This window comes from Corythoichthys intestinalis, chromosome 21 (genome assembly GCF_030265065.1).
Source record: "Corythoichthys intestinalis isolate RoL2023-P3 chromosome 21, ASM3026506v1, whole genome shotgun sequence".
In the NCBI taxonomy this organism is placed as follows: domain Eukaryota; kingdom Metazoa; phylum Chordata; class Actinopteri; order Syngnathiformes; family Syngnathidae; genus Corythoichthys; species Corythoichthys intestinalis.
This window is the reverse complement of record NC_080415.1, coordinates 6,698,733-6,724,903: the sequence shown is the minus strand read 5'-3', so window position 1 is coordinate 6,724,903 and position 26,171 is coordinate 6,698,733. Positions and strand designations below refer to the sequence as shown.

The 26,171-nt window shown below is 38.6% G+C and overlaps 1 protein-coding gene across 4 annotated transcripts in view; it reads left to right on the top strand.

Moving 5' to 3' along the window:
- exoc6 (exocyst complex component 6) overlaps positions 1-26,171 on the top strand; it is a 116,213-nt gene that overhangs the window by 29,358 nt on the left and 60,684 nt on the right. For all 4 annotated transcript variants that reach the window (XM_057825481.1, XM_057825480.1, XM_057825483.1 and 1 more), the window contains exons 6-14: positions 5,890-5,943; positions 10,902-11,052; positions 11,132-11,287; positions 11,987-12,055; positions 12,229-12,312; positions 13,361-13,407; positions 15,102-15,222; positions 20,960-21,031; positions 21,122-21,219. In XM_057825481.1, the coding sequence (XP_057681464.1) occupies positions 5,890-5,943; positions 10,902-11,052; positions 11,132-11,287; positions 11,987-12,055; positions 12,229-12,312; positions 13,361-13,407; positions 15,102-15,222; positions 20,960-21,031; positions 21,122-21,219 (852 nt within the window). The remainder of the gene's footprint in view (positions 1-5,889; positions 5,944-10,901; positions 11,053-11,131; positions 11,288-11,986; positions 12,056-12,228; positions 12,313-13,360; positions 13,408-15,101; positions 15,223-20,959; positions 21,032-21,121; positions 21,220-26,171) is intronic.

Sequence of the window (26,171 nt, the reverse complement as noted above, 5' to 3'; positions counted from 1 at the left end):
TCTTCCAGGCATTCTGGTGCCTTTTCACTTGGCATTGGTTCTACAACCCCGGAGGCTCGAGAAATTTAGTTTGAAATGTGCCGATTCTGAAACCTCATGGACAGGGGCGGATCCACAAGGGGTGTAAAATTAGTCGATGTGGATCAATACGATATCAATTAGTTAAGCACAATTTAATGTAATTCGATCAAAATGCAAAATGATTGATTTCAATATTCCTTTTTGTCAAAAGGTTTCTTCATTAAAAAAATCTGATGTTTCATCAACAAAATTTTCATACACGTAAACACTAAAGCCCTTTTTACATATGCCGAAACACCGTTAAAATCCCGGGATTTAAACGGGCAGCCCTTGTATGTGAAAGCTATTTCCTGGGCCGACTGACATGGAGGTTACGCGGACATTTCACGGTTCGCGTCTTAGTATAATGTCCGAGAAAGTCCCGGGACGAGGCGTATGTGAAAGCAAATGTTAAATTCCTGGGTCGCAACACGATGGCTGATGACGTAAATATCAGAGTGGGCTGATCGTCACTTCCTCTTTCTTCGCAGTAAGACAAAACCGGTAAACAGACATTGCAATTATCAACGTAGCAAGCTGAAAATAGCTAAATTAAACTGAAAACATAACGAAATTAAATTGCTATTGTATCGTAGAGCTGAAGAAGAGAGTCCATCGTCCATCTTTGGAAATGTCTGGTTTATTTTGTTGCTGATGTTAGGGTCCGCAACTGCGGAAACAAGGTTGTACCTCAAAGCACAAAACAACGGAGGGAAGTGTTCAAGGGTATATTGAATACAAACAAAAACGCACACGATCGCGGAAAAGGGGGAATAACACATTGGGACAGTAGGTCGACGGGGATCAATAATACTAACCTAAGCGCTAGGCAGAGAGCTAATAAGAAAAGAAAACAAATACACTCAAATACCAGGAAAGCGCAGGGGTTTTCAAAACAAGGGCGACAGAGGTGTCAAATGGCACCCAGCAAGTTAATATCTCGACACCCTTCTCTTGGATCGCCTGGGCTTGAATACAGTCTTGATGAGCTTGAATTGGCTGCAGTTACAATGTCAGGAATGCTCCTACAACCGTAACAAAACACGATTTGACCAACATTGTAACAGCCGATGCCGACCCAAAATGATGTAATTTCCGGGTTATAAAATCGCGCCAGCAGCCCTCCCTGCACGGAGAGCACCAGTGGGCAACACGGTACAAGTCTGTGAAAGTGTCCAACCCGCGTCATTCTCTGTACATCTCTCCATGCGTGAAAGCAATGACGCGAGTAAATCCCGTGTCACCTTACACGGGAATTTACCAGGATATGGCGGAAAACACTCAGGTGACATGAAGTTCCGCTCTGAGACCCCCAATTTGGCCGAATTTCAAAATTGTCCTATATGATACATCATTGGAAAACTTAAAATCTCAATTTTCAGGTGGAAGACAAATTTTGAACACAATGGCATTTTGAAAAAAAAAAAAGTTTTAAAACAGCAAAATCCTAACTGGAGGTGAGAGCATGTGAGAGCATAATTAAAGACGCCATTATTTTAACGAGATATTATCGCGTACTTACCTCTTTTCGATCCAAAAAATGTAGCATGAATCATCAAGTGTCAAGACACAGCTGTGAATGGCCACAGCCGGATTTTTGGGGGATTTTATGGTGAAACATGGTAATACAACAAGGGCCGCGATGCAGAAATCGCAGACATCAAGGAGTGGTTGAGATTTTCTTTTTCATATATTTACCCTTTTAAATGTTTTTTTTTTTTTTTTTTCAATTTTTCTTTGGATCATTTATTTATCTTCTAAAATATTGGGGAAAATGCAACTAACAACAAAAAAATACATTTAAGGGATAGTTATGAGGTAGATATAGATATCTGTGACTTATGTACAGACACCATATTTTTCATTGTGAGGAAATTTTTTTTAACCCTTAAAGACCTGCAACATGAAGCAATTATCAGAGAATCCCAAAATTTGAAAAATAAGGTCCTAATGAAACGTTTTTTTCAAATTTGTAAAAAGAAATGTCAAAATGAATATGTGTCATAAGCGCTCTAATATCAATAACCCTAACTAAATCCTGTTTTTTCCCCCCCATGGAACCTGCAGATGCATGTGTTGACTTGCATCTATCATTTTTTTTTCCCAAAAAGAAATGTGAAAATTTTGAATTACTCTCAAAATCATGAAATTTTAGGTGTATCAAATGTGATACATTTGGCCAGGGCCGGCCCAGGCCATTTGGGGGCCCTAAGCAAAATAATGCCAAGGGGCCCATATTTTTGGCCCACCATTTCGTCACAGTGTACTGTGAAACCCATACATGCAATCAAACCTATATGTCCATATTTTTTTTATTAATCAGATTTAGTTGCACTGCATTCTTCAAACTTCTCACCCCAAATGATTGGCAATACTTACAGTAGATAATGCCAAATCTTTTTCTAAAAGAGGAAAGAAAGAAGTTAAGGAAGAACTTTTATTTTTTAAGCTTGTAATCAAGTATAAAGACTCTCAAAAGTCAAATAAAGCAAACTGTAGTAAACAAAATAGAATATAAATTAAACAATTGCCAGATTGCCCCCTATCTGGCCCCCCTAGTGGTTAGGGGCCCTAAGCAGCTGCAGAGTCTGCGTATAGGCTGGGCCAGCCCTGCATTTGGCAAAGTTTAATATATGCAAGTGAATAATTTTTTAAAGTATTCTTTTTAAACTAAATATTAGACTTTAATGAATACTAAAAATGACAGACATTTCGAATAATAAATATAATTACTTCTTTTTATGGCTGGGTTGAAACAAAAGCGGTTGCGCGACGTCTGTAAACGGGGATTTCCAGGGTAAAACGGTTCAATTAAAAATGTTTGGGGGCTTAATGCGCCATGAATCTGCTATGGCAGCATATAGACATATAGTTTAATCAAACACAACAGTTCTTTTGGCTTAAAATACAGCAGCTTATTTTAAAGAGGGGTGCAAGAGCAGAAACTCCTTTTTCAGTCTTGTCTGTGTTTTCCGCCATATGTTTGTGAAAGGGGCTTTAATTTATATTTTTAATTTCTTTCGGTAAATTGGAACTGATTGTGTTAAATGTAAGATGTATTAAAGCGTCGATAATGTATACCATCGTGAAAATATTACGAAACTACTTCCAGAACCAGTTAATTTCGTAAGGAGAGGTACCACTGTGTAGCCAAAAGTATTTCCTCACCTGCCTTGACTCATTCTTATTAATCGGTTTTAATATGTTGCCAGCCTGTCTTTTGTAGCTACAACAGCTATCTTGACAATGCTTTCTACAAGGTTTAGAAGTGTGTTTATGTGAATTGTTTGACCATTCTTTCACAAGCAATTTTTGAGTGTAACCTAAATCATTGAAATGAGAAGGACTTGCTCTCAGTTTATGCTGTCATTCATACCAAATGTTTTCGGTCAGGTTGAGCTCAGGATTCTACGTGCCAGTGAAGTTCCACAATTTGTAGTGCAAATCTTAAGCCACATTGCATTACGCACTGGTGCAAAGTCATGTTGGAACAAGAATGGACTATCACTAAACTGCTTCCCACAAAGTTGCAGCAGCATGGAATTGTCCACAATGTTGAAACACTGAGCGTTGGGTTATTCCAAGGTCTGTTTAAGGCTCTAGGTGTAGTGCCTGTTGTGTCTTGAAACTGCTGTTTTATTACATTAAAATGTACCTGCATCTGGTCAGGTGCCTGTCCATCGTCTGTCCCGCCTCACCCGCTCCTCTTAATACTGGATTCCCCACTACACATTACTAACATTGCTTGCGCACTCACCTTGCGTATCATACTCCTATCTGACCTATCTTCCCTCTTCTTATTCTTCGGTGTCCCTTCCCCAAAGAGTAAGAATATCCTTTGGTATCCCTTACCTTTGGTAAGACTAGTTACATTGAGATAGCAGCGTTACAGGGCCTTCTAAAAAAATTAGCATATTGTGATAAAGTTCTTTTTTTTTTTTTTTTTTTTGTAATGTACTGATAAACATCATGAAAAGGTACTATAAAGAAGCTACTAACCTAATCATCTCAATCAACGAATTAACTCAAAACCTCTGCGAAAGATTCCTGAGGCTTTTAAAAACTCCCAGCCTGGTTCATTACTCAAAAACGCAACCATGGGCAAGACTGCTCACCTGACTGCTGTCCAGAAGGCCATCATTGACACCCTCAAGCAAGAGGCTAAGACACAGAAAGAAATTTCTGTGCGAATAGGCTGTTTCCCGAGTGCTGTATCAAGGCACCTCAGTGGGAAGTCTGTGGGAAGGAAAAAGTGTGGCAGGAAACGCTGCACAATCAGAAGAGGTGACCGCACCCTGAGAAAGATTGTGGAGAAGGGCCGATTCCAGACCTTGGGGGACCTACAGAAACAGTGGACTGAGTCTGGAGTAGAAACATCCAGAGCCACCGTGCACAGGCGTGTGCTGGAAATGGGCTACAGGTGCCGCATTCCCCAGTTCAAGCCACTTTTGAACCTCAAACAGTGGCAGAAGCGCCTGACCTGGGCTACAGAGAAGCAGCACTGGACTGTTGCTCTGTGGTCCAAAGTGCTTTTTTCAGATGAAAGCAAATTTTGCATGTCATTTGGAAATCAAGGTGCCAGAGTTTGGAGGAAGACTGGGGAGACGGAAATGCCAAAATGCCTGAAGTCCAGTGTCAAGTACCCACAGTCAGTGATGGTCTGGGGTGACATGTCAGCTGCTGGTGTTGGTCTACTGTGTTTTATCAAGGGCAGGGTCAATACAGCTAGCTATCAGGAGATTTTGGAGCACTTCATGCTTCCATCTGCTGAAAAGCTTTATGGAGATGAAGATTTCATTTTTCAGCACTACCTGGCACCTACTCACAGTGCCAAAACCACTGCTAAATGGTTTACTGACCATAGCATTACTGAGCTCAATTGGCCTGCCAACTCTCCTGACCTGAACCTCATAGAGAATCTGTGGAATATTATGAAGAGGAAGTTGAGAGACACCAGACCCAACACTGTGGATGAGCTTAAGGCCGCTACCTAAGTATCCTGGGCCTCCATGACACCTCAGGAGTGCCACAGGCTGATTGCCTCCATGCCACGCCGCATTGAAGCAGTCATTTCTGCAAAAGGATTCCTGACCAAGTATTGAGTGCATAGCTGATATAATTAATTGAAGGTTGACTTTTTTGTATTACAAAACACTTTTTTGTATTGTTCGGATGAAATATGCTAATTTTTTTGAGATTTTTGTTTTTTTATTACTTTTTTGCCAAAATTATCAATATTAAAACAATAAAAGGCTTGAAGTACTTCAGTTGTGTGTAATGAATCTAAAATATATGAAAGTCTAATGTTTATCAGTACATTACAGAAAATAATGAACTTTATCACAATATGCTACTTTTTTATATACAGTACATTCAATCATGTTTTTTGATTCATTCTTCTTTTTTTCTTTCTGTCCCCGAAAACCTTTTTTCTTTCCAACTGCAACTTCTGACTAAACAACATAATATGAACAATCACAATGGGAGTACACCAAACTGCCATATGGCACATTTAAAACTGTTCGAGGCTATAAAGACACTCAGACTTACAATTTTCCCTGTTTAAGAGGCTGAACAGGAGAAAAACAAACACACCCCGCTAAAAAACATCACAAATCCATACAGAATAATTTTGTTGGGAATTCTTTTGTTGGGATATGTTTTTAAATCCAGCACTGTAAACTAAGTGTCAAAGTTTATTGCATTATAGAGGCCCTTCTTAATTGTTAATAATTTTGCCACTTGATTTTTGTTATTTTTGCATTACAATTTCAAAAGAGAAAGATGAGCATAACTTGCCTTCTTACCAGTTGCAATTTGTCTACATAGATACTACGCTGCACTGAAAACCATGGAACAATTGGAGAAGGTCTACATTCCTCGGTAAGATGTTTACAATGTCCGGTTTTATTTCTTTATTTTAGATAAACTTTTTTGATTGAGAACGCATCGTTGTTCAGTCTGGTCTCTAACAAATTATTAGGTGAGATCAGTATAGTAATTAATTAAATATGTTTTTTTAAGTTAAATGTAAAAAAAGTAAACGCATACAGTGAGGAAAATAAGTATTTGAACACCCTGCGATTTTGCGAAGTTCTCCCGCTTAGAAATGATGGTCAGGTTTGACATTTTCATGGTAGGTGATAGTCCACTGTCAGAGACAATCTAAAAAAAATCCAAAAATCTCTGGTGATGATTTTTTAAACAATTTATTTGTATTATACCGCTGCAAATAAGTATTTGAACACCTGTCTATTAGTTAGAACTGTGAGCCTCAAAGACCTGTTAGTCGCCTTTAAAAAGTCCACCTCCACTCCACTTGTTTCCCTAAATAAGTGGAGTGGAGGTGGACTTTTTGAGTCTGACTTTTTCACCTGTTTGAGGCGGTTAACTGCATATAAACACTTGTCAAAAATGACTGTCAATCTCCCCTAGACTAGGGCTCCATGCAAGATCTACCTTGTAGGGTATTAATGATGCTAAGAATGGCGAGGAATCAGCCAAGAACTACACAGGGGTAGCTAGTCAATGACCTGAAAGGAGCTAGGACCACCATTTCGAAGGTTACTCTTTGTAATACACTAAGACGTCATGGTTTAAAATCATGCATGGTACGGAAGGTTCCCCTGCTTAAATCAACACATGTCCTGGTCTGTTTTAAGTTTGCCAATGACCATTTGTATGATCCCGAGGAGTCATGGGAGAAAGTCACGCGGTCATATGAGATAAGAATGGAACTTTTTGGTCTTAATTTCACTCAGTGTTTGGAGGAAGAATAATAATGAGTACCATCCCAAGAACACCATCCTTACTGTGAAGCATGGGGGTGGTAGCATCATGCTATGGAGGTGTTTTTCTGCACATGGGACTGGACGACTGCACTGTATTAAGGAAAGGATGGCCAGGGCCATGTATTGTGAGATTTTGGGGAATAACCGCCTTTCCTCAGTTAGAGCATTGAAAATGGGTCGTGACTGGGTCTTCCAACATGGCAATGGCCTGAAGCTGACAGCCAGAATAACCAAGGAATGGTTTTCGTAAAAAGCATATCAAGGTTCTGGAATGGCCGAACCAGTCTCCAGACCTAAACCCAGTAGAAAATATTTAGAGGAAGCTCAAACTCTGTGTTTCTCAGTTACAGTCCAGAAACCTGATTGATCTAGAGAAGATTTGTGTGGAGCAGTGGTGCATAATCACTGCTGCCGTCTGTGCAAACTTGGTGAAAAGTTATAGGAAACGTTTGACCTCTGTAATTGTAAACAAAGGTTACTGTTCCAAATATTGACATTGATTTTCTCAGGTGTCAAATACGTATTTGCAGCAGTATAACACAAATAAATTGTTAAAAAAAAACATACACTCTGTTGCCGCTGAATCCTCCACTCTAGGCTGCCGCTAGTTTGAAACAGCCTCAATGATAGGTGCCGAATTGAAGCAAATTATTGCATTGTACGTTAGAAGTATCCAACATAAATGTGTCAATGCACTTACAGCTTGTTACAGCTTGTTAATGTCAGGCAAGCAATCCGGTTCTACACTGAAAACTTTTGATCAGTCTGTGGAAAGTTTTCGGCTTCAAACCCCTACATTCCTGAAGTCAAGGTGAGATAGAATGAAATATAACTCTATATAAATAAATATATATAAATATATATATAAATATATATATAAATATATATATATATATATATATATATATATAACTCTATATAATATAAATCAATGCAAGCAGCAATCTGTCGATAAACGCCAAGCGTTCAATAAATGCCTCCTGAGAGATCATTGGGAGACTATCCTTGAGCCGTACTTGAGCATTGTTTGAGCGTTCCTTGTTTGATCGCTACTCTTAGTAATCGTCAAGAGATTGTTTTGGACTGTGTCAAAACATTGAGGAGTCGTGGCGAACGTAGGGATCACTGGAAGATCATTGAGAGATCTTTGGTGTCGCTGGCGGCTCAATGAAAGATGGTTGAATTTTTTTTCATTGCTCAATGGCTTCTCAATGATCTCCACCCATGTGGCAATAAAAAGGCTCAATATAGTCAAGGGTGTACATTTGTGTACCAAGCATTTAACTTCTTTTTCCTTAGCCGGATGGTGGACGGGGCTAAAGATGCAAAGTGTTATCTGAGTGCAAGCGTGAGAAGAGGTGTTCTTTGTTCTTGTGCACTTTTCTTATTTCCCCAGTCGCTCCTATTCACGAAACAACAGTACCACAAAACTGATTCGCCCTCACTCTGCCCTCATGAAACAGCAATGTAAAAGCCATCTTGTGCTGTTTTGAGGGAAAACAAATTACTCAATGACAAGATTAGGCATGGGAACTTCTGCGTACCTCAAGATATGATACAATATGTGATACAAGGCTAACGATAATGATGATCTTAAGACGATATAACAATTACAGATACATTGAACAGGAAATAATTATTTTACTATAGCATGATGAACAGAAAAACAAACTCTTTTCATCCTTCTGCTTTGAATTGAATTGAATTTATCACGAGAACATGTCCAACTCATTTGAACAGGGAGGGTGATAGAATGGTCATTTGCTGCTGTCCCTGCCACTTCAAATGGATTGGATGTCTATGGTGGTCAATGGGAACCAATGAGTTTAAATTTGGGGGGGTTTCAGGTCATTGGCTGTTGATTTTCAGTAACTCCCTGTTGATTTTGGGGAATTTCTGGGTCACTTCGTGTTGATTTTGGGGCACTTATGGGTCACTTCGTGTTGATTTTGAGTTACAGAACAGGACGTGACCCACGAATGAATAGGCAGTTACTCAAATTTAACAGAAAGTGACCTGTAAATGCCCTAAAATTAACAGTAAGTGACCTGTAAATGCCCCGAAAATAGTAGTCACGAAAAATCACCTTTTCGATGTTTTGTCACACACCCAGACAATATATTATTTCTCTGAAGTGAGCTGGTACTGTTCCCCCAAGTTCCCTTGCGGCACAAGCTTGTGGTTGAGCTCAACTGAACTGAGAAAGAGACAAATGTTCATTAAGTGATTCCCTTCAGTATGTTCACTCAAACGATTTGTTCATTTGTCATTCTCAAACGACACACTATGGCATAGTTGAACACAAACGATTAGCTGTTCTTAATTTTAACTCATAGTTTTTACCCAATGTTTTAGTTCATCATTTACATTGCTGGCCAAAAGTATTGGCACCCCTCTTAATTTATTTTGCTTGCAATGAAAAAACACAAAAGAGAATGGGGAAAATTAAATCATTATAATTTTACACAAAACTCCAAAAATGTGCCGGACAAAAGTATTGGCACCCTTTGAAAAATCATGTGATGCTTCTCTAATTTGTGTAATTAACAGCACCTGTTACTTACCTGTGGCACATTACAGGTGGTGGCAATAACTAAATCACACGTGCAGCCAGTTAAAATGGATTAAAGTTGAGTTAACCTCTATCCTGTGTCCTTGTGTGTACCACATTGAGCATGGAGAAAAGAAAGAAGAACAAAGAACTGTCTGAGGACTTGAGAAGCAAAATTGTGAAAAATCAATGGGCAATCTCAAGGCTAAAAGTCCATGTCCAAAGACCTGAATGTTCCTGTGTCTACTGTGCGCAGTGTCATCAATGAGTGTAAAGCCCATGGCACTGTGGCTAACGGATGTGCGGATGGTGGATGAAGAACCTCGACTAACATCCAAACAAGTTCAAGCTGTGCTGCAGTCCGAGGGTACAACAGTGTCAACCCGTACTATGCGTCCGCATCTGAAAGAAAAGGGACGCTATGGTAGGATACCCAAGAAGAACCCACTTCTGACCGAGAGACATTAAAAAGCCAGGCTGGAGTTAACCTGAGAAAGCCAAAAATGTTTTGGAAGAATGTTCTCTGGTCAGATGAGACAAAAGTCGAGCTTTTTGGGAAAAGGCATCAATATAATGTTTACAGGGAAAAAAACTAGGCCTTCAAAGAAAAGAACACAGTCAAACATGGTGGACGTTCCCTGATGTTTAGCAATGGACTGCTTGACCGTGTGCATGACATTATGAAGTCTCCCTGGGTCTCCCTCAGAGGTCATGGGTCTTCCACCTGGACAATGACCCAAAACACACTTCAAAAAGCACTAGAGAGTAGTTTGAGAAACAGCACTGGTGACTTGTAAAGTGGTCGGCAATGAGTCCAGACCTGAATCCCATAGAACACCTGTGGAGAGATCTGAAAATGGCAGTTTGGAGAAGGCACCCTTCAAATCTCAGAGAGGTGGAGCAGTTGGCCAAAGAAGAATGGTCCAAAATTCCAGCAGAGCATTGTAAGAAACTCATTGATGGATACTGAAAGCGGTTGTTCGCAGTTATTTTGTGTAAAGGTTGTGCTACCAAGTATTCGGCTGAGGGTGCCAATACTTTTGTCCAGCCCGTTTTTGGAGTTTTGTGTAAAATGATGATGATTTCATTTTTTTCCCCCATTGTCTTTTGTGTTTTTTCATTGCAAGCAAAATAAATGAATATATTACTACCAAAGCATTTGTTATTGCAATCATTTTCTGGGAGAAATTGAGCATTATCTGACAGTTGGGCAGGGGTGACAATACTTTTGGCCAGCACTCTATTGGCCAGCTGATATATTGACGGGCCTTTAAGCAAAATCATTATATCAAGGAGAAGAACAGGTTTTGGTCATTTAAATATAGACCAGCTTTTCCATACGGGCTGGTGACTGGTGTGCATGCGTCACTTCTTGGAAGCAGTCTCTTTGTTTGCTATGCACAGGCATTTTGAGTTATAGACGGACACTAGTATTTTCAGTGGATGCTTTCCGTGAAATGTACTGCTCCTTTTTTTAAATTGTATTTTGTCTCATGCAGGGTAAGCCAATACAGGTTCTGTCAGATCATGGCTGAAAACCTGCCCAGGCTGAGGGAGGAGATTAAGGAGATCTCCATGTCTGACTTAAAGGACTTCCTTGAGAGCATAAGAAAACACTCAGATAAAGTTGGAGACACCGCAATGAGACAGGTTCTTGGGTTTGTGTTATTAATCATACCTCAGAATCTTTGAATCAGTTGTGTCATTGATATTTTTGTGTCGTATCCAGGCACAACAACACAGAACCTTTAACAGTGCAGTAGCAAAGCAGGCCAATGTGGGCCACTACACTAAGCCTTTGTACTCTCTCAATGGGCAAACACACACGCACACCAGTCTCATGATGGACGATGACGCAGAAGATGAGGACGATGCTGATGAGGAGGTAATGACACTCTGCCCTTTTCACGTTGTAATAGGTACAGAAGTCTACAAATAAAGGACAGAATGACATATTATTCAGAATACAGTCAGTACTATACTGTGTCTGAGAAGTGTCAGGCGAATCTCATGACCACATACTTTGCATAATGAAAAAAAAAAAAAAAAGCATGACAGGCAGAAAATAGGTAACATTCACTGTGTAAATCTGTAAATACAGTGGTACCTCTCATATGTATTTAATTCATTCTTCTTCCCGCTCCTTTTCAGGCATGTAGTTGATGTAGCAATGTTGCTAAGTTTGTTTTGCTGCTCTTTTTTTGTTATATGATAATATGAGCTGTATACATTTGCTGTCTTGACAAGGACAGTCATGGCTTGAAATAAATGAATACAATGAAATGAAATAAATGAAATGTCTTGCTGCAAAACAATGAAATTGCAACACTGTAATAAATCGTATTTCGAGTGTGTCGTCAAATATCGAGACAAATGACAAGTCAAAAATTAAGTCGTTTGTTGAAAGGATCATATGCCAATGCGATCATATGTCGAGGTACCACTGTATTGTAATTTCTGTAATTATGTAAGTGTCCTGTAGGAGATTAGTTTAATGTCTGTAATAAAGTGCATCTCATGTTTGGTGGCGCGTACAGAAGAAAAAAAACAAAAACAAATTTTAATTGTCCTTTTATCTTCACAGATTCTTACAGCTCAGGATCTTGTGGATTTCTCACCTGTTTACAGGTGTTTACACATTTATGCTGTGCTGGTATGTTACTCAATCGCAATTTCCTTTTCTTGGGTAGCGCCAAATCTTTTAATAATGGCTCTCACGTTATTTTTTTTTTTTTTTTGCAAAATCATGAAGTTTTTTTTTTTTTTTTTTTGCCTCTTGTGATTGTCCCAAAAGTTATGAAAATCCTTTATATTTGTGTGAAACAGGGAGACCGAGAAACATTTGAGAATTACTACAGGAAGCAGAGGAAAAAGCAGGCTAGGCTAGTTCTGCAGCCACAGGCTAACATGGTGAGTAAGAATCGAAAGTTAGCGATGTGCAATGCTACACGATTTGGTATTGAAACATGTAAATGCACAGCCATGCATCTCCAAGACTGATATTTTTTAAGAATTAAGGTACAGCAGATGCATAATCAGACTAAATATAACTGGATATCTATCTGAATTATAAACACACAACTTTGAAACATTTTACCAGAGGTGGGTAGTACCACTTTGCATTTACTCAGTTACATTTACTTGAGTAACTTTTTGAGAAAAAAATCTAAGAGTTGTTTTACTAAGCCTTACTTTTTACTTGAGTAGATTTGTCAAAAAGAAATGCTACTCCTACTCCATTACTTTGGGCTACATCTGAGTTGTTTCCTGTTTATTCTACATATTAGATTTGACCTTATTTTTACCAGCACAGTGGCTCAACCACTTTCACCAATGAGACATAGCAACAATAATCACATGACTTCGTTATACCAATCAGATTGGTTTAAGAAAATGCTCGCAATGCTAAAGCTAATGATTAGGTAAATGCTATGCTAAAGTGACGAGTTACATTTAGGCTGTAAGGCTCACTCAGTGAATAGCTTTAAAGGCTACAGCAACATCGCATATTCTCTCATGCAAGATAAAAAAAAAAAAAAAAATCTTCGAAAAATTTACAAAACAGGCAAGCCTGAAGTTTCCTGTAGTAGCCTTCTTTGAAGCTGCTGTAGGGTCCTTCCGTGGTCCTACCGTCAGTAAGTGGTGGCCACAGTTGCCCACACAGATACCAGTTCAAAATCCTTTTTTTATCAGCTTATTTTATTTGTTAATCAGCCTAATAGCCGATGTTGGAAAAAAGTCCATATATTGGTCGACCTCTAATTTCCACACTTTCTCAAAAGTGTTAGTCCTGGTGGATAATGTTATTTCAACTTAGAATATACAGTGAATTGAGATACAAGATTGGTGATTGTATAAATTCAACTCATAAATTTTGGTACCAATGCATGTCATTTATTTGCTACCCATTTTTACAATTTTTATTGACTTAACTTTGTCCCTATTTCTTTGTGTCTAGCATGAAACGGTGGAGGGCTATAGAAGATACTTTAATCAAATTGTAGGGTAAGTTGTCTTTCTTTCCCTTCTAATAATTACATTGCATTTTGGCAACTGATTTCATGTAAAAGCTAAGAGGTACCCAATATGTCAATTGCGGTCGATTGGTCAATCCCAAAGATACTTCTAGTCAACCTCTAGTCCAGTGGTTCTTAACTGAACCCCACAAGATTCACCGAACGCTTCGGAATTAGATAATAAAGCTTTTTTTTTTTTTTTTTTAAATTCAAAACCGATATATCTAAGATAGCAAACTAATAATTTCGCAAAACCCTGTTCAGAATTCTTCGAAATTAAAAACAGGTGATAATTTGTGACCATGCTGCCCATTGGTGTGTTGTATTCCCTCATATGAAGTGCGAGTCAACTAGTGCTACAACGATTAATCGATTAACTATTACGTATTCGATTAGAAAAAAAGATTCGGATTAGATTTTGCTACTTCGACTACTCGTTTAATTAAGGTGGCGTTGCAATGGTTTGTTTTGAAAGTGTTTGCATTAAGTTTTATTGATTTGGGTGGATACACTGCCCTCTAGTCTGCCTCATTTCACATGGCTGAATCCAGCTGCTACCTGTTAAAACGAACTTAGCTAAGTTTTTGTTTGAGCTAATGTTTTTTTTTTTATGCATTTGTAATTTAGTTTAAAAGTATATTTAGCCATTTTTTGTTGGAATTTGTCTGAACCATTTGTTAACAGCATTGTATAAAAAAAAAAAAAAAAAAAAAAAGAACTTTAGTGTCTCATACCATTTAAGCTTGTGGACTTTTGCTATGTAAGTTAGCCAATTGTTCTTTTGTTGTACATAGATCCTTATTTATTTATTTATACTATTTGGTGGTCAGCTCAGCTATTTTAATTTTTTTTGTTCCTTATCGGATTATTCGAACTAACTAGTTCACCGATTAATCGACTACTAAAATAATCGATAGCTGCAGCCCTAGAGTCAACCTTCCACTGAGCAAACCAGTTCCTCCTTCCATCAGATCGAGGACTAGCAGTTAAAAGAAATTGATTAATGGTTCCCCCTTTTTCAATCCAAACTCAAAACTCACCTATTCAGACTCGCTTGTCAATAATAATCCCTAATCCTGTTTTAGTTTCCTGCTACTTTTTTTTTATCTATTCGTATTTTTATGTTGTATTTACATCTCTTTAGTATTTTAAATTTGCCCTAAATCTTCTGTACTTTATTAGTTTTACTGTTTTTAATCTTTAATTTGTTTAAATGTTTTTTTCAATGATTGCATGGCGACTTTTACTGCCAGAAAGGCGCCTTCAAATAAAATGTATTATTATTATTATTACTATTAAGGCTGTAAATTGGGAGCAAACCTGTCCAAAACCTGGTCTTAAAAGCCACTTTGCCTAGATTTAAAAAGCGTCGGGCTCTGTGTTTAACACCGTACGTGTCGGCGGCGGAATTTTTACGCATATGATCTTTGAAGGAAAAAAATAAATAAATGAGGATCTAAGTACCGCAAAAGAGCAATTTGCTAACTTGCATAGCAACGGTTCGCTAGCTTAAATGCTATATAATGCTAATGTTTACCAGATTGTTTCTGGTGTGCACCAGATGGTTTGAATTTATTTTATTTCTGTCGATGTCCCTTTAGGGACTCCAAACTAAATGAACAGCCAAATGCCCTTTTGATCATATTTTAAGTAATCTTCATTACTTTTGTCTATCCACAACAGGTTCTTTGTTGTCGAGGACCATATTCTCCATGCAACTCAAGGGTTGGTGACCAGAGCTTTCACTGATGAACTATGGAACATGGCCCTGTCAAAGATCATCGCTGTGCTTCGCACACACTCTGTAGGCTTCCAGTCACGCACACATGCACACACGCCAACACACCAGCAGGGGTTGATTGTGAATCCGAATAAAATAATCCAGAGTCAATAGCAATAATAGCCTGCTGTTAGTCTAGTTCTCCTAGAAGAAGCTTCTTTTTCACTGGCCTTTTTCCCTGCTCACAAACAAAAACACTGCAGAGGTCAGCACACCCACAAACACGCTAATGATGTCACTCTCAAGGGAAGGGTCAAAACACAAACTGTCAAAGAGGAGGTCATTGGAGCCTTAATGAGAGACAGATTGCAACAATAACAGCAGATCAAGATGGCATATTCCTGACTACAAAGCTCTAGTCACTTGTAAATTACTAGGAGGATTATGCTAACTGGCCATAACTGGGCAGAGAATGGGCTGCACAGTGTGGGGTGAGTTTGACAAAAGCCCCAGGTCACCCCCCTACTGCCAGCCCTTTTTCTGGGGGTACACAGAGAAAGCTCTACATTTACAATTATTGCATGGTAAAACCACAAGAATAAAAGTAGCTCTGTAGATAAAGTTCAACTGTCACATCTATGGGATGCAACACTTGAAATATTTTTTTTTGTCATCATGGCTAACAAAATAAACATGTCGCATTACCTGTGCTTTTAATTTGACACTTCTACACTCTCTAGGCCAGTATTTCTCAAATAGTGGGCAGAGCGATGCCGGGGGTGGCGCATGTGACCTCGGGTACTAAACTAAAGTGTAATTGCACATCCACTCAGTGGGTGGCAGTGGCGCTCTCATGTTCGGAGTAGTATTTTTATACCAAAGAAGAGCACACAGCACAAGAGCACTGGAGATATGAACAACTAAGACGAGGAAATATGATAAAGCGTATTTAGCGTTTGGCTTTGACTTTTAATACAGCGGGAGCCAAGGAAAGACCAGTCCGTTTACTGTGTCTAAAGGTGTTTGCAGCGGACAGCTGGAAGGCAAATCAATTAAAATGTCACTTAAAGTCATTAGACCCCAATTACATTGTTAAGCCACTTGATTTTTTTTTTTCAGCAAAAACATGTCAAATATTACCAACAATCGTCCCGCTTTGTCAGTGTTACCTCAGTAAACCAACGAGCACTATTAGCATCATATAAGGTGGCATACCAAGTTGCTCAGTGCAAAATAACACCACACCATGGCAAAGGAGCTGATACTGCCTGCAGCAAAAATTAAAACTGTCCCTCTGTCCAATGACAGTGTCGTTTTTGTTCTATTCATTTTTGTTTTTTTTTCGGTCAGATTGTTTGGCATATTGTCCTCATGAGTTGATGTTGCTAATCAGCTTGAATTTATTAGTATTTATTGATTTGATTACATTTTATTTTTCAGAATCAAATGGTCAAAAAATGTACCTTGAGTGTATTTTTACAGTTTGGCTGTACAGTGATCCCTCGCTACTTCGCACTTCAAACTTTGCGCCCTCAGTCCGTCGAGTGTTTTTTTTAAAAAAATTATTATTTTTTTTTTAATAAAAAAAAAAAAAAAAAATACAGATGAGTTATCCCAGCAGATCGTTTAGTCTAGCTCTCGCTCCCTGCTCTTTGTTCCCCAGGCAGGCAGTGCACGTGCACTGGAGTTGCTTATTAAAGTTAACGATGTTGACAGATGTCTAGGTCTGATCTCAAGTCTGACCTGCCAACTTCAAAGCGGCGTATATATCAATCATCGTTTAACTTGTTAAACAGTTGCTGTGGCAACTCAATTTGTGTAAGTGAGAAGATTTGAGTGGACCCACTCAATGAAGTGCTGCATTGGAAAAGACAGGCTCTGTGTGCGCATTGCGGTGCCGGGGGGATAAGGAAGTGCGCGTTGGAATCAATGTGTGTGTGTGTGTAGCGATGTTCAAGGCAGTCGTTTGTTGGCGGCAATAAACGGCACAAGATTTGAAGTGCTTAAAATCCATTTATATACATACATATATATAATATATATATATTTTTTTAATTATACCTTGGGAAAAAAGTGAAAAAAAAAACATCTGAATAAATACATTGAATACACACAAAAAACAAATTTTTTTTTTTTTTTTTTTTGGTGTGCTAATTCGCAGTTTTTCACTTATCGTGGTGGGTTGTGGTCCCCATTAACCATGAAAAACGAGGGATCACTGTAGTTGCTTATTTATTTATTTATTTATTTATTTTTGACATCTATTTTAATTCAGGCAAATTTATGCGCTTGGTCTTTTCTGTTACAAACAAAACAATTTTAACAAAGTTACTTTTTTGGAAATTGTTCTATATTACATTTTTTCTTAAATATTAAAAAGGACACAATGTTATGCAGAAGTGTACTTGTTATAATAATAATAATTTATAGATAAGTTATACTATTTACAGTGGCGGCAAAGAGTTGGGCGGGCACAAAATGTTAACGTTTTCTTGGAGGGGGGCGTAACAGAAAATAATTGAGAAGCACTGCTCTTGGCAATTTGTTTTTTGTCTCCATGTTAGTGTCTGAGTAAACAGAGTCAATCATACAAGTGCTTCTTCCTGTCAATTCACAGGCTTTGTTCATTCTTCTGGTTGATTTACACACTCCCGTGTTTGACAGCATCCTTGAATCAGGGTTGGGGAACTCTATTGTGCTACTTTAAAGCTCGTAAATCTCTCTTGACCAGTAAAAAAAAGTGAGGAATTTACATGTTTCTAATGGTAACACATCCAAGTTTTGAACTTTGATGTCTGGTAGAGCATCTGGTAAATGTTTTTGCGACTTCAAATTTTCGTAGCTTTTTATTTTGTGAACAGTTTAGTTGATCTTAGAGTGGGGTTTATTTTCTAAATTAGGTTTGCAAAGATATTGGTACAGGTAGTCCCTTGACCTTGAATGGATTTGAGTGGACTCATTCAATGAAGCATTTAATAAAGACAAGCATTTTTCGACTTTATTCTTGTTTAAAAATAATTCGGTGGGACAGTAACATGTTTAAAACACAATTATAAAAATAAATAATATATAATATAATATAATATAATATAATATAATATAATATATATATATTTCAAATTATACTTTGGGGGAAAAAATGAAAAGAGCATGTCTTATCTGTATTTATTTCCATTGCTAAATCTGAATTAATACATTGAGAAAAAAAAAAAAAAAAATATATATATATATATATATATATATATATATATATAAAGATATAAATATTTTTTTTGTTTTGTTTTTTGGGTTGGGGTCAGGGAGGCTCGCTACTTCATGGATTTTCACTTATCGCGGCGGGTTCTGGTCCCCATTAACAGCGAAAAACGAGGGACCACTGTACTTTAATTTAAGCAAAATACTTTTCATATAAAAAAAAAAAAAAAGAAGTGGATAAAGAATCGTGATACAATTTGAATTGTGAAATTTTGTATCTTTACACTCCTTGTACAGGTAGTCACTAGGTTACGACGTACCCGACTTACCTGATTTTGACTTTGACGCAGGAGTCTCATCCGCCTTTTTGTCTTCATTTTTTTTTATATATATAGTCACAGTACACAACAGTCCCTTATTGTACCTCACAGTATCAAATTTTTTCTTTTATATTATTAATATGACTGATTATAATGTTGACTTTTGTTTTGTGTGCTTTTATTTTGCACGAGTAGCGTAGAGCAGGTAGTACTTGCCCACACGAGTAAGAGTGCATGTACACACGAAGACGAAAGTATATGTGCACACGAAGAAGAGCACAAGTGCACACACGATGAAGAGCGCTTTTGCTCCCACGAAGAAATCAAACAGCCGAGTAAAGTGGGGGAAGACTACACCTTAGCTCAATGTCTAACTAGGTAGCTCCAACGTCTTTGTGAGGGCAGTACAATGATGTATAATACATGTTTTTGGATAATTATTTTGAGTTCAGGGGATCTTTAGTTGTACTTAAAGGGTTAATTCCGATTTAAGCGGAAATTGGGGTTACGTCGCCAGCGTAGGAGCGGAACTCATTCGTAAACCGGGGACTATCTGTGTTGGAAATTAAGTCATCGAATTATGGATCTTAACTCATGTGGCTCATGTTTACCGTATTTTACGCACTATAAGGCGCATGTTAAAGCCTTAAATTTTCTCAAAAGCCGATAGTGCGCCTTATAATCCGATGCGCCTCATAAATTTATCAATATGAGTTAATGATGGCATGACATTCCCTTTAACGCAGATGCATCTAGTGGATGCATAATGACATACCTGTCAACCCGAGGCCTTTGGCAATCTTTCAAATAGTGACGTATGCCCTTACAAATTGGTGACTGATCTTACAGTGTTTTATATGCAATATGAAACAAAAATAAAACTCAGTTTTTAAATAATATGGATTTATTGGTAATATTGTCACATATAACCTGGTGCAATCAAAGAACAATCAAAATCTTCATCTACATCATGATTACGAAAATTTAACAGTGACTTTTGTTTGTCTTTTGATGGCTGCACTTCAGCTTGCAATTCAGTTTGACTTGAAGGTAGTTCGTTAGTGTGTCCAATTACAAATTAAAAAAGGTAAATTGATAAAAATGAACTTACCGATGCAATCTTTGAGTCAGAGAAAAAAGAAAAAAATCGCCGCTTTCGTCACTTTTCATTCTGCACACTTCATCTTTATGACCAGTGTTGTTAATCTTACTTTAAAAAAGTTATTGATTACAGTTACAAATTACTTCTCCCAAAAAGTAATTGAGTTAGTAACTCAGTTACCTGAATGTAAGAGTAATTAGTTACTTGGCAATGTAACTGATATTACTTTTCATGTATTTTTTCCTTTTTTTTTTTTTTTTTTTTCAAAACAACAAAACATAAAACATAGTAACCTTTGCTATGTTTGGAAGGCATTTTATGTTGTGAGTCAACTGTTAAAGTTGTTAAATTGCTCCCGTTTTTGCATTATTTCCCTCATGTCTACTTTCGACAGTTTTAAAACTTTCATCATTTAAAGATAGATTCAAGTAAAGATTTTGCCGACTTAGGAGTATTTTTGATAAAAAGTTACTTAGGTTCGCTAGGGAGGTTCACTACAACAGGGCCTTTCTGAGAAGTTTACTGCTTTAAAATGGCGGCTGTTTACTAACACCGCTGAGTCTGTCATTTCGCATATAGTTCTATATGCATGTGATATCTAGTGTAGCCTCAAGTGGGCGTAGATTGTAGGCTGTCGGCTACAGTCAGGAAATATTGGAGCCACCTAGCCTAGTATCGCGTTTGCAACAGCGTCACAACACTCTTCCCTCCTTCCCACTCCCTGCTCTTCTCTCCCCGTGTCTCTGACTTTTCTCATGTAATTCAACCAACGGAGTAACGCACTTTGTCTGGTTCCCAAAACGGTGACAAAATCCGAACGGAAAAAAAAACGTAATGCACGAAAAACGTTCAGATTTTGAACGTACGCCGTACACATTTAAAAATCAGTGCTTACTTGTGCAAATTACGCCGAAACTGTACAACTTGACATGTATGATAATGCAAACCCAACAACTACTACTACTGCGCCTTATAATGCGGTGCGCCCCATATATGAAAACAGTTTTAAAATAGGATCCGATGTGCCCTATAGTGCAGAAAATATGGTACAATGCTAAACAAAAATAATGCAATACAAAAAATCACTCCACTCGATGTAAGCCTGATATTAAAGTGTTTTTTGCTTTTAATGCCATATTTGTAGCAATCATTCAATCATTGAGATCATACAAATAATTTATGGTTCCTTTTTTTCCCCTCTCAGTCTTACTGCGAGGATCCAGACCTGGTCCTGGAGCTGAAGAACCTAATTGTCATCTTTGCAGACACACTACAGGTTATTTTATTTCCCAACTAATTCATTCAAATTGGGACTGATTTTTTTGTCGTTGTTGTTTGTTTATTTATTTTCCATATGTTCATAAAGGGTTTTGGTTTCTCTGTGAATCGGCTATTTGACCTGCTGTTTGAGGTCCGAGACCAGTACAATGAAACTCTACTAAAAAAGTGGGCTCTGTTATTCAGGTGGGTATTTAAGTGGTTTTGTTAAATGGTCATTTTTGTCCCTTTGTGTTGATCTAGGGCAGCTACACCAAACTTGGAATGCTATTTCACAGCGGGGATCAAATGGTTGGCCATTCTGTAGGGAAAAAAAAGATTAGAAAAATTGAATTCATTTGAATGAATAAGTCAAGGAAAGTTGGAAAACATTTCCAAAAGGATGAAAATTTTAGATGAGACATTCTTACAATATGTAAAAAAAAAAGTTTCCATCATTTACACTTTCAAAATAACACAAAGTGAAATACATGTAGTCCGCGGGTTGTTCCGAACGAGTTCCGTTCCTACGCTGGGAACGTAACCCGACTTACCGCGTAATTCGGAATGAACCCTTTAAGTACCCCTAAATACTCCCTAAATCTCAAAATATCTGTCCAAAAACATGTATTATACGTCATTGTACTGTCCTCGCCAAGACTTTGGAGATAAGTCCTAGCTAGACAGCGAGCTAAGCTCTGAAATGAAAATGTCAGACGTCCTTGTCACAGAGTTGTTGTTATGCAACAAATTTTGATTTGATTTACTTTCATGCATGGCAGATCACTCGAATACACCGGCCATTTTATTAACGCTCGTGTTTTGAAACAATTCTGATACTGCTTATGATCAATCACAGTATCAATGAAAATGAATAGTAGCGAGGCTGATACCCAATCACCAGGCTACTATGGGTTAACTTGTCTGTTATATCCAATCAGACAAGTATTCTTTAAGTAGACACTGCTTATAATCAATTACAGTATCAAATAATACAATAGTCACAACTCATAATCAATTGCTACGACTTATTATTAACTTCAGGATCGCGGATCGTCGGCGACTTACATGGACAGCAAACAATAACACTTCACTGCGTTAAACAAGCGGCACATTTTATTTAACCCACAGTATAAAGTGTACAAGCAAACAAGCAACAAATGTATTTCAGCTCATAGATTACATGCAATAACATAAATCTCATTACCGTGTGCTGGAAGGACGGAGAGCCGGGCGTCCTCGGTAAAGCGAGCAAAGAAACACCAAGGCTGGGCGTCGGCGCGAAGACCCGCAGCTGACTCTAATTGTACTTGTCGCCATCGCTTCTTTATAGCAAGTACCGCGCCTCGTAACTTCCCCTCCCGTTCGAGTTTCACACGGCTTCTGAGAATGTTTGGATCTCCCTTAGACGTTTCGCACGGCCTACGGCCTTCGAGAATCCTTACTCCCTTTTTGATTTTGCGGTCAGGCTGTACCTTGCAGCTTGATAAGGTTGAATAACACATTCCCTTCACACGGTTTGACGAGAAAACATGTTATGTTCACTATTTTGCGGAGTCAGCTTGATAGGTTGAAAGCAACACATTCCAATATTCCCCTTCATTCCACTCCTGGTGCTTTCAACCACATCAAGCCGAGTCCTGATTAATTAATTAGGCCTTGTGCAAACTTAACACATTCCGATTTATGTTACCTTGCAGCTTGATGTTAGTTGATGAGGTTAAAAACAACATTACATTCCACTCCTGGTGTTTTAAACCAAATCAACTCTAATTTATTAATCCTACTGCATGTCGGTTACTATTTCATACACCGCGGCTATAAGCATATTTACACGGTCAGGGTGTCGCTCTATACGGCGATAAAAGAATCCACCCCTCATATCTTGGTAGTCCAGGATATGCCCCCCTTCTTCAGTAGTTATAGTTACTACGCATGCATCTACCCCGTCTAAGTCTATTGTTTCTACCAGTACCCTCATAATTCTAACTGATGAAATATTTTCCGGGCAACCTGGTCCTCTAGACGTTTGACATAGCAACAAATTCCAATATTACATAGCGTAGTTAAAGCAATAGCGATTAAGACTAAAATCATTGGTGGAAGCAGCGTTACTCTAGCAGTTTGTGATAATCCTGTAAATATGTCCCACCAATGATGAGCAGATTGTTGCTGAATAATTTTAGCAGCATGCAAAATTTCTCCTTTAGCCATTAATGTTGATACCATCAGCTGGGAAACATTGGACGCATGTGAGTTAATCAATTTCTTTATCTCAGTGGATTGTTCCAATGCGCATTTGAAACGCTCCAAAGAGATTTGCCATGGTGTATGTAACACTTCCCATTACACAGCCGTAAACCGGCTAGCAACTGTGTAATTTGTCAACCAATACGTCCCGTTTCCCCACTGAAAGAAACGAACATTACATAGGCATCCTACAAATGGAACCGTTGGCAACATGGAGTGATTTTGGGCAGTGGCCACACAAAGGGTATGTGGTCCCACCTGCCACAAAATGTCCCTACTCGGTTCCCTTGACCAATCGCATAAGGCGAAGTCTACTTTTGTTAAGCAAGGATTAACAAATTCGTGATGCAATTTACAAGCTAGTCCTTTATCTGTGTTCTCGCAAAGATCGGTATTAAAGGTTTGGTTCGTTCCCGAATTAAACCATTCACCTTCTATATGCAAAAACCAATAGCCTAGTTCAGTTATTACGGGTAATACCTGGAATTTACATACGGTAACGTTTGAGGTTACTGTGTATTGTGTCCAATATCCCCTACATTCGGTCGTATTACAAATCGTATATTCCGAATGTAACTGTAACCATAACTCAGAGGATATATTCCAAACACTTCGCCACTCCCGGTAATTCCCTGTAGTCATCATTCGTACAAAACGCTCTTTTTGCGCCTGTGCATGTAAGTGTTGTATACTACATATGATCCAGTTTAGCTGTTTAGTTACGTTGGTTAACACTTCACTAGTGGCGTTCCACATGTTTAATTCCCTTTTAAATACATTTATCCACAGTTTAGCATTTTCTTTTTGTCCCACGATTGAATTAGGAAGCCACATTCCTACTTTTAGTAAGGCATCATGAGTTCCCTGTCTGGTCCCAGCTAATTTATATCGCGTTACTTCATTATCCACGGTATTAGATATCCCCAATAACGTTCCCGTTCCCCCTAACAATGTGTCATACCATTCTCTCTTCCTCCGAGCACACGATGGAAAAACAGGGAATACAACTTTCCAGTGCATTTTCGTAGTTATCACTGATTGTGTCAAAGGTGTACATGTATCAATTATAGGTGTTAATACTTCTTGTGTTGCATCCCACATCCCTTTATCCCATGACAATTGTGCTAAGAATAAACACGCCGCTTCATGAGGCGCGATAGATGTGGGCATCCAAAGCCCTACGGTCTTGTGCGCAATGTCACTTCCGGTGTTAGACAACATAGTTCTGGTGACTTCTCCATCAATCGTGTTAGAGATGCTTAACACTGTTCCGGTTCCACCCAGAAGGGTGTCGTACCATGCACGCTGTTTCCGTGCGGCACATGTGGGGAAAGGGGGAAACAAGACGATCCAGTGAATCTCCGTGTGCGTTTTCTTCAATCTGGGGACAAAGGGGGCAAACAAGGGGGCGAAGGGACCAGAAGGGGGATCCAAAGGAACAGGAGCAATTCATCCGATCCCTCGAACTTCCGTGCTGTTCGAGATCCATAGGTCAGACGTGACCTCGGTCATCCACTCAGTGCCATTGCGTGAGTGACACGTTTTGTTGTCGAGATGCCACAGACCGACCGACAGGTGTTTCAGACGTGACCGTGATGAGGCATCCTGCAGCCACCATGGGAGCCCTGCGAACCCTTCCTGTATTGTTGACTCCTGGGGTGCAAGGGGGGGGGGGGTCCAGAGGAGCAGGGACGACCTTCCTTGGACACCGGACTCCCCGAGCGTCCTCCACCATGCAGAGCCGTAGCGATCTCCCAGTAGATGTCCCAATAAGCCGCCTCCACATCACATTATCAATTGTCAGGCTGGAAGAAGCAGAAGAGATTTCAAACGCTTCGGACCAGACACATTTTTGTATCAATTTTTCCCGTCAGATTTCACAATAAACGGTTCTGAAGTCAAATTGTATATTACAACCCCCAATTCGCCTTGATAATCAGCATCAATAACCCCCAGCAAGTATAGTTACCCCTTTAAGTGACAATCCAGATCTAGGTAAACCCGGAGTAGCTCGAACAGGTAACTCGGCGGTTTCTGCAATCTTATAAGTTGTCCTGTATGTCTTCCACTCACATTCCCTGGCTAAATGTACCCTTTGATGGCACAAAAAGCACCTTCTTTCTAACATCGCAAAGTCAAAATCGTTATAATTATTTCCACTTGGCGAAGCGCCAATATTCACTTCTCTCTTCAGATTGTTCAATTCCGTCTTTTGTAATTTACTGTAATTACATACATTATAAATTTTGCCGTGGTCACTCATTACAAAATTGGCCACTATTCCACGTGACGACAAAATCTAGAATTGTCTATTAGCCACTGACATCACAGCCGAACAAAGACAGCCAAATTCCATCAGCATGCGATCCAAAAGCCGTAAGCCTAGACAATATTTCGTATCTTCAAAATTCCTTAAGAAAAAATTTCAAATTCAAATTATCAATAAAGCAACTCATGACAGTCAAATTCAAGTTGTCAATAAAGCAACTCATGACAGTGTTCAAGTTACCAATAAAGCAACTCATGACAGTAAGTGTACATTATTAACCCTTAAGTTGCCAATACCACACCTCAACTGTTACAGCCACATCAAGGTGAATAATCTCTTTATCACTGTTCCCATTAACATAATTTGTCAACACTATCAATAATCCTTGTTGTTTTGAACTTCTGGGCGGGAACTGGAATACCGTCATCTGTTGATCAGGCAGATGCTGGCATGCAGCTGTCCCCACCCTCAGTCATATTCGATTAATCAGTTAATCAAATGTCTAAACACAGTTTAATCCATGAGCTTGTTGATAATTAAATTAATTACCCTTAACATTCTATAAGTTTCAATGGAGCTCAACAATCTATTCTCATCTCTAATGAAATTCCATTTCAAAATCATTTTTGTTTTACCTGTT